Genomic DNA, 9,601 nt, shown 5'->3' with positions numbered 1-9,601 from the left:
AATTGTTTGTATTTCTTTGGTGTTGGTTGTGATCTCTCCTCTTTCATTCATGATTTTGTTGATTTGGGTCATTTCTCTTTTCTTTTTGATCAGTCTGGCCAGGGGTTTATCAATCTTGTTAATTCTTTCAAAGAATCAGCTCCTATTTTCGTTGATCTGTTCTACTGTTCTTTTGGTTTCTATTTCATTGATTTCTGCTCTGATCTTTATTATTTCTCTTCTCCTGCTGGGTTTAGGCTTTATTTGCTGTTCTTTCTCCAGCTCCTTTAGGTGTAAGGTTAGGTTGTGTATTTGAGACCTTTCTTGTTTCTTGAGGAAGGCTTGTATTGCTATATACTTTCCTCTCAGGACTGCCTTTGCTGTATCCCAAAGATTTTGGACAGTTGTGTTTTCATTTTCATTGGTTTCCATGAATTTTTTTAATTCTTCTTTAATTTCCTGGTTGACCCATTCATTCTTTAGTAGGATGCTCTTTAGCCTCCATGTATTTGAGTTCTTTCCGCCTTTCCTCTTGTGATTGAGTTCTAGTTTCAGAGCATTGTGGTCTGAAAATATGCAGGGAATGATCCCAATCTTTTGGTACCGGTTGAGACCTGATGTGTGACCTAGGATGTGATCAATTCTGGAGAATGTTCCATGGGCACTAGAGAAGAATGTGTATTCCGTTGCTTTAGGATGGAATGTTCTGTATATGTCTGTGAAGTCCATTTGGTCTAGTGTGTCATTTAAAGTCTTTATTTCCTTGTTGATCTTTTGCTTAGATGATCTGTCCATTCAGTCAGAGGGGTGTTAAAGTCCCCCACTATTATTGTATTGTTGTCAATGTGTTTCTTTGCTTTTGTTATTAATTGCCTTATATAATTGCCTGCTCCCATGTTCGGGGCATAGATATTTACAATTGTTAGATCTTCTTGTTGGATAGACCCTTTAAATAGGATGTAGTGTCCTTCCTCATCTCTTATTACAGTCTTTGTTTTAAAATCTAGTTTGTCTGATATAAGGATTGCCACCCCAGCTTTCTTTTGGTGTCCATTAGCATGGTAAATGGTTTTCCACCCCCTCACTTTCAATTTGGGCATGTCTTTGGGTCTAAAATGAGTCTCTTGCAGACAGCATATTGATGGGTCTTGTTTTTTAATCCAATCTGATAGCCTGTGTCTTTTGATTGTGGCATTTACCCCATTTACATTCAGGGTAACTATTGAAAGGTAGGAATTTAGTGCCATTGTATTGCCTGTAAGGTGACTGTTACTGTATGTTGTCTGTGTTCCTTTCTTATCTTTGCTGCTTTTAGGCTCTCTCTTTGCTTAGAGGACCCCTTTCAATATTTCTTGGAGGGCTGGTTTCGTGTTTGCAAATTCCTTTAGTTTTTGTTTGTTCTGAAAGCTTTTTATCTCACCTTCAATTTTCAATGACAGCCTAGCTGGATATAGTGTTCTTGGCTGCATATTTTTTTCGTTTAGTGCTCTGAAGATATCTTGCCAGTCTTTTCTGGCCTGCCAGGTCTCTGTGGATAGGTCTCTTGCCAATCTAATATTTTTACCATTGTAGGTTACATATCTCTTCTCCTGAGCTGCTTTCAGGATTTTCTCTTTGTCTCTGAGACTCATAAGTTTTACTCTTAGATGTCGGGGTGTTGACCTATTATTATTGATTTTGAGAGGGGTTCTCTGTGCTTCCTGGATTTTGATGCCTGTTTCCTTCCTTACATTAGGGAAGTTCTCTGCTATTATTTGCTCCCTCTCTCTCTTTCTTCTTCTTCTGGGATCCCAATTACTCTAATGTTGTTTCGTCTTATTGTATCACTTATCTCTCAAATTCTGCCCTTGTGATCCTGTAGTTGTTTCTCTCTCTTTTTCTCAGCCTCTTTATTTTTCATCATTTGGTCTTCTATATCACTGATTCTCTCTTCTGCCTCAATTATCCTAGCAGTTAGTGCCCCCATTTTTGATTGCACCTCATCAATAGCCTTTTTGATTTCGACTTGGTTAGATTTTAGTTCTTTTATTTCTCCAGAAAGGGTTTCTCTAATAACTTCCACGCTTTTTTCAAGCCCAGCTAGTATCTTTAATGTCATGATTCTGAACTCTAGGTCCGACATCGTACTAATGTCCGTATTGAGTAGGTCCCTGGCTGACGGTACTACCTCTTGTTCTTTTTGCTGAGGTGATTTTTTTCGTGTTGTCATTTTGTCCAGAGGAGAATAGATGAATGAGAGAACAAAATGCTAACAGGTTTACAAAGTCCCCAGCAAATATACTGTATACAAATCAGAAAAGACCTGAAACCAGGGGAAAAGAAAGGGAAAGAAAGAGAAAAGAAAGAGAAAAGAAAAAAGAAAAAAAAGATAAAAACAAAAACAGAACAATACAGAAAAAGCAGAATGTGATCAAATATGATCAGGCTAGTGCATAGATCAGTGTCACACACTAGATTTTGGGCATATTTTGGTCTGTTAGAAAAAAGTGCCTCCTAAAATTTTAAAGGAAGAAAAACATATATGTACAAAATAAGGGTTGATACAATGAAGGGATGGAAGATGACTGTAAAGATGAAAATTATAAAATATTTTATAAAAGGACTTGATAAGATAAGAAGTTGTTTGAAAAAAGAAAGAAGATTAAAAAAAAAAAAAGGAAGAGAATGTGATCAGGCAGGAGACTAGAACAGAGCCATACACTAGTGATTTAGGGTATATTTTGATCTGTTAGAAGTAACTGTATCTCAAAATTTTAAAGAGGGAACAACTTATATATATATGCCAAAAATAAGGGTAACTACTATGAAGGGATAAAATATGACTCTAAAAATGAAAAATAAAAAATGTTTTGTTTTTTTTTTAAAAAGAGATTGATAAGATGTTGGTTCAAAAAGGGAAAAAGAAAAGAAAAAAAAACAGTTAACAAAAATTAACTTTGATGAACTAATGAATCATGGTAAAAAAACCCCATGAATTCTATGTGCCCCTAGCACTGGAGTTCTCCCGTTCTCCTTGATTGGTAAACTTGGTCTTGGCTTGCTGGCTGTTCGGGCTGATCTTCTGGGGGAGGGGCCTGTTGCCATGGTTTCCAAATATCTTTGCCGGAGGCTGAATTGCCCCGCCCTTGTCGGTCCGGGCTAAGCAAGCTGCTCGGGTTTGATCTCAGGAGCTTTTGTTCCCTGCAAGCTCTCCTTACAGCCTTGGAGGACCAGGGCAAAAATGGTGGCCTCCCAATCTCCACCCGGAGGAGCTGAGAACTTGGGGCCCCACTCCTCAGTGCACCCACAGAGAAAAGCAGTCACTCCCGTGTCCCCGGTCTCCGGCCACTCTCCGTGCTCACCCGGCCTGTGACCGAGCGTTTCTATCTCTGGCACCCGACCCCGTGTGGAGTCTCCAAACCCAGCAGATCCCTGCGGTGCGTTCCTTCCCCGGGAAGGAAGGGGAGTCTCCCCGGATCTGCCGCCGGTTTGGTCCCTGCTGGAGGAGAAGTGGCCCGACTGGGCTGCGGATCACAGTTTATGGCAACCCCAAGCTGAGAGCCCGCGCCTCGGCTCCGTCTCTACAGCCGGCTTTCCCGCTCCGATACCTGGGAGCTCTGCCACACTCAGGCTCCCCAGGTCTTTCTGTGACCCCGAGGGTCCTCAGACCACAGTGTCCCACGAGGGTTCCACCCCCCGCTTGGCCACTGCAGCGATGTCCCTCAGCGGAGCCGACTTCTAACAGTTCCAATTTTGTGCTCCGTGACTCTATCACTTGCCAGAAGCAGCCGACGGAGGCCCCTCCCCCGCCGTCTATCCTCCCGAATATCGCCTCTGATTCACTTCTCCGCACGTCCTACCTTCCAGTAAGTGGTCGCTTCTCTGTTCAGAGAGTTGTTGCTACTCTCCTCTTTGATCTCCTGTTGAGTTCGTAGGTGTTCAGAATGGTTTGATCCCTATTCACCTGAATTCCTGAGACCAGACGAAATCTAGGTCTCCTACTCCTCCGCCATCTTGCTCCGCCCCCCAAGTATTTTCTTTCTAAATGTACCTTTCCAAATGTTTTCTATTTTTGTTTCATGGATGCAATATCATTCTTTTTTCTCTGAATATCTTAATTTTTTTAAATCTTTTTTTCTGTTCTCTGTTCTGGTGCTTTTTCCTTCATTACATTTTTTCTGAGTATTTGATTTCTGCATTTCATTATAGAGGCTTTACCTATATGGCTAACGATCCTTGGCTATCTGTTTCTCAAATTTGACCTAGTGAGTAGATTGCCAAATTGTCCATTAGCACTGTTGTTATCTTATAATTCCATCCAAAATGATATGAGTCTTATTTTTCACACCCAAACCTTTGCTTTTCCTGTATATATAAAATCTTTTCTAACTTAGGGCAAAATATTTTAGAACATTACTCAGGAAAATGTTATCACAATTCCTATAAACCATTAAATTACTTTCAAATTATACAAATACTAGTAAAGGATATTGGGGTGATCTACATTGAAAATGAAAAAAAGCACAATATAAGTGCTGAGCAGTGTGATGCAAATACTGTTTTAAAACATAAGTACAAATATGAGTTTGAAGAAACCATATAATATAAAATGTAGATTTAATATTTAAAAGTTATAGAAATTCAGAAAATAATCACTGATATCCTAGAAAACAAAATACTTACATCATGCAAGTTATCAAGAAGTTTTGTAAGTTGGTAGAAACGCTGTGAGCTAGAGACAACTCCTTTTTGCCTCAAACCAATTGCCTTGATGAGTTCTCTAATGTAGCTTGATCTCATCTCTTCAAACTGATTTTGACTTCTTAGTCCTTCCAAAGGAACTGTAAGAATATAACTGGCAGTTATGTTTAAAAAGATGACAGCAGCAGTTAATAATAAAAATTTCTATAAAGATCTCTTTTGATATGGAATTCTAGATATGAACATCTTAAATAGGAAAGAGTGTTATTGATAGTTTTAGGTCACATAAACTTATAGTTCTCTTGAAGCATATAAGAACAACTAGATAAACTAAAGAACATTTTAGCTTACCTATTTTAGAGCTGTATCAATGGAGTATTCGTTTAACTTAGCATTTGCTCAAAAGAGCACCTGTCATTCTATATTCCTGTCTCAGGAATGGATTTAGTTTACAATTATATGTAAGTTGGGTCTTTCTTAAGGAAAAAGTATTTTTTTTTATTTTTTTAAAGATTTTATTTATTTATTTGACAAAAAAAGACACAGCGAGAAAGGGAACACAAGCAAGGAGAGTGGGAGAGGGAGAAGCAGGCTTCCTGCTGAGCAAGGAGCCTGATGAGGGGTTCATCCCAGGACCCAAAGATCATGACTTGAGCCGAAGGTAGATGCTTAACGACTGAGCCACTCAGGTGCCCCAAAGAAAAAGTATTTTAACAAATACTTGGATCTCTCTGTCAAGTTTGTCTTCATATAAATCTGAAGTATTTGTCATTGAGATTATTCATGGATAATTTATCTTTTTTGTTGTAATTTTAATGTTGCTTCATGAAATTTCCTAATTCCTCCTGCTCATGAGAGAAAGCTATTGATATTTCAATACTTCTCTTATATCCAACCACTTCATTATACTACTCTATTTTTACTAATTTCTTTTAATTTCTATTTTCAATTCAAATAGTTTTGATTGATTATCTTTTGTGGGGTTTTTTTTGGTATACAATACTGTATTTAAAATATCCTCATTTCTGCCTTCCGAATAGTTGTAGCTCTTGTTTCTGCTTCATGATTCAGTGCATGGTTTAGGATTTCCAGAAAAATATTAAATAATAACAATGGCAAATATTCCTTTTTGGTTGCTTATTTTAATGGGAATGCATCTTATTCCCATGTGATGTTAACTGGTAATATATCTCTCTAGTCTTTAATTCTGATAGCCAAATTGTAGGCACAACTTCCTATTCTTACTGCTAGTTCTCTTATTTCTACTACATTGTCTATTTTACCTACAATTTTTTTCCTTAATATTTTAGATCCTTCTGTTGTCACTTGTTTGAGATGCTCTGCTTGATTTCTTCAGCAAATTATCACCAGGACTCCCAATTTTCTTGTTTCTTCTTGCTTTCATTTACCTTACAAACAAACCTTGAAACTTAAATGAAGCAGCTCCCTTTTCCTGCAGCTATATCTAGATTGCTGAAAGAAAAAAAATTATATAATCTCTTGGATTTATATAACTCTACATTAATTATCTTGACTCTTGACCCTTGATGATTTTTAGGAAAAAAAAAAAACAGGCAAACCAAGAAACAGACTCTATAGAGAACAAACTAATGGTTACGGTGTGGTGGGGAGGTTGGTGGGGGCATTGGTAAAATAGGTGATGGGGGTAACCCCTAAGTAGTGCACTTGTGATGAACACTGTGTGTTGTATGGAAGTGTTGAATTACTACACTGTTCACCTGAAACTAATGCTACGCTATATGTTAACTGGAATTAAAAAAAAAAACACTTAAAAAATAAAATTTTTTCTTCTGATTATTGAAGTACTATTTCCCATTAGGTTTTCAAGAACTGGAAACTAGTAACCCAAAGTCTTCACTCTATCCATTCAAGTATTCCCAGCCAGCCTCACATCCTTTTAGTATCGACCACTAATAAGAAGTTTTGGGGATATTATAATCTAATCATTAGGCTCTCATCCTATGCTCCTGGGACATTTTGAAATTTTTCCTCCTCTCCTGCTCTCTTTCCTATATTTCAGATAAATAATGAACCAGCTCTCCTAAATATTTCTATTTGCTTTGAGCTCCTTACCTTAATTCACTTTTGCCTTGATTATTACATCCAGTATTATATGATTGGAGAATTTTTTCTCAGATTCTTGTTGATTCCACAAGTGAGTTTTAGGATTTCTTGCAAATATCTTAGTGGCAAATTGGGAAATGGTGAGTCATGGGCAGTTAGCCAGATGCTATTTTATATAAGAATACTTTTTTATAAAAACAAGGATCTTTATTTTTTGATTTAGCTAACTTAAAAATAACATATATTCATTAGAAAAATTTTAGAAAACATAGAAAATACATAAAAAATTATGTCACCAGATTCTACAATCCAATATTTTGGGACATTTCCTAACATTATATTGAGAACATTTACTTATATCTCTCAAAATTCTTTAGTAATAAATATTTTAATTCTCACATTTAATTTCACTTAAAATTGTAGAACAATATATTTAGTTGTCTTATCATTTGGTATTTAAAACATTTTGCTAGTCTAAATAATACTTATAATGAATATAATTTTTGATTTTTTAAAAAGATATATCCTTAGAAGTAGAATTATTGCAATGAAAGATATTAATTTTCTTAACACTCATAATATACATTGCTAAACTCACTATTTAACTGTCTTGTGGCTAGTATGGAGTATTTTCATTTTAGGTAATCTTTGTTTTTTACATAGAAAAACAAAATATCTCATCTTCATTTCTCAAGTTATTAGTGAGGTTGAACAATTTTTTTATGTGTATTAGTGATTTTTAATTTCTTTTCTGTTTCATACTCACTTATTTATAGGGGCCTAAATTATATTTCAGATATTTTTCTAAGTTTTTTGTTTAATTTTTAAATATTCTGTCACAGTTTTACAACCTTATTAGGGCAAAAAGTAGTGCCCAGGCAACCCAACTTTTCTCATGCTTCAGAGTGTTCCCAAGGTAGGGGGGGGTAGGGCTATGGATCCTTGGATCCTGTATTGGTCCCTGTCTTTACACAGATTTCATGAGGAAAACTTCCCTTTTTAAGGATAGCTTTTTTGCCTTTGTTTTTCCTGATGTGTACCCCACCCCTCCACTATGTGAGATTTGTGCTACTAGAAAGAAGTCTCTGAAAATATACTACTGAGAAAGACCCTTGGCTCACCTTTACTCCCTAAGGTTCTCTTTCTAATCATTGAGTAAAAGAAGGGTCAATTCAGATATTCAAAGGCTGAGCCTACCAGTGCATGGAAAGGACACAGAAAAAGGTGAAAAGTAAAAGCAGTTTTTAAAAACTTTCCCCTGAAGCAGAGGTGTGTGTGATCTTTGTGTATGAGAAAGAGTGAAATGTATATTTGCCTGTCCTTCTGGTGACCAATGCTATGTTTCATAATGTTTCTTCTGGGTATAGAGCTACAGTGTATTTCCCAACCTCTCCTACAGTTAAGTATGGGTCATGGAATGTGGGTAGAAGTGACATATGACATTTCTAGGCCTCACGTCCAAATCTTTTCTCACTCAGTGTTTATCTTCTAGTTAGAGCCAATGGAGGACTCCAAGCTGCTCTATGGAAGGGTGGAGCCCGTATATGGAAGGAGCATGGGTTTTCTTCCTAACCCAGTGGACTGTGAATATGAGTGACAAATAAACTGCAATTGTGTTATACCACTGATCTTTGTAGGTTATTTGCTGTAACTGCCTATTCTACATAAAAATAATAGTTCCAAACAAAATTTTGTATTTTATATAGTAAGTCTTTTGTGGAGTGGGGATGGAAAGAAGATAGTTTGTGTTTATGCAGTATTAACTAGTTCATAATAGCTAATTAGGTGAATATGAAAAAGTCATTTAAGCACATTTTATCTGAAAAAAAATAGAATTCCATAATTGGTGGGATATTTTATTATTATGTAAAGCCTGAGAAATATGAAGTAATTTTATTAATGTCTATGATAGCATATTAGGTGCTTCTCCTTTGCAGCCACAATCTAAGATTCAGACTTCATGTATAACCATATGATCATATTGCCATTTGAGGCTTTCCCAATGAATTAAAAATTAAGAAAATAAACATCTCCTAAAAGTTGCTGTACTCACTCACTTGTATTAAGAAGTAGCAATACTTTCATACACAGGAACTCTTCTTGGCTAACTTGAAGCTTGACAAACTCCTGTGGGATTTGCCACATGGTGAGGCATAATGAATAGAATGATGATTCTTTCATCCTCTGTCTTGTATCACACACAACACACAAAAAGCAACAGGAAAAAAGAAACACACAGACAGTGTCTTAGCCAGTTTGTGTAATTTATCTGAGAAAATGAGATTTGCTAATTTACATATTACAGAAAATGTCTTTTTGTAAACAAACTCAATATTTTGTTCAAAATACTGAATTTTTGAGGTTAAGAAATTTTAAAGTAAGAAATAATATTAAATACATATTGACCAAGATTAATGTTGTTTCTCACTTTTATTATTACATTTAAAAACCTAAGGAGTTGAGAATGTGGAGCTGAGGAACACTCAGGAAATCATATATTTACTGATGATTTTTTTCTGTTAAAAAATAGATACAAAATTTTGTGTGTAATCCAATTGGAGAATGGATTCAGTTCACAGAAACTGAAGAATGTAGAAGAGTTCAGTGTATTCAGTTCAGAGTAGTCAGTGTAGAAGAGTTATACCATGAACAATTCTGGGGGGAAATGTATGATGACAAAGAGAACATTACAAAGGATTAAATAACTGACAAGGCCAAACACTAATTCTGAAGGTTGAAGAAAAAATTTTAAAGGTATTTTCTCAACCATGTGCTGTTCTGCAACATCCACAGTAGTCACATACAGCTAACACAAATTGTGAAAAGAAAACTAGATTTTGACTCAGTAGAGCTAAAA

The 9,601-nt window shown here is 36.1% G+C and overlaps 1 protein-coding gene and 1 long non-coding RNA gene across 3 annotated transcripts in view; one reads left to right on the top strand and one right to left on the bottom strand.

Moving 5' to 3' along the window:
• LOC141374596 (uncharacterized) overlaps positions 1-8,360 on the top strand; it is a 19,808-nt gene extending 11,448 nt beyond the window's left edge. Inside the window, exon 3 of the long non-coding RNA XR_012381610.1 lies at positions 8,237-8,360. This is a non-coding gene — a long non-coding RNA (uncharacterized lncRNA). The remainder of the gene's footprint in view (positions 1-8,236) is intronic.
• PGR (progesterone receptor) overlaps positions 1-9,601 on the bottom strand; it is a 115,746-nt gene that overhangs the window by 8,730 nt on the left and 97,415 nt on the right. For both annotated transcript variants that reach the window (XM_025893652.2, XM_025893653.1), the window contains 2 exons: positions 8,802-8,932; positions 4,642-4,799 (listed from right to left, as the gene is read on the bottom strand). In XM_025893652.2, the coding sequence (XP_025749437.1) occupies positions 4,642-4,799; positions 8,802-8,932 (289 nt within the window). The remainder of the gene's footprint in view (positions 1-4,641; positions 4,800-8,801; positions 8,933-9,601) is intronic.

Source organism: Callorhinus ursinus, unplaced genomic scaffold (assembly GCF_003265705.2).
Source record: "Callorhinus ursinus isolate GAN/ISIS: 27379988/994484 unplaced genomic scaffold, GSC_fseal_2.0 scaffold19, whole genome shotgun sequence".
Lineage (NCBI taxonomy): Eukaryota > Metazoa > Chordata > Mammalia > Carnivora > Otariidae > Callorhinus > Callorhinus ursinus.
Note: the sequence above shows the minus strand (reverse complement) of the source record. Positions and strands in the feature narration are given on the sequence as shown.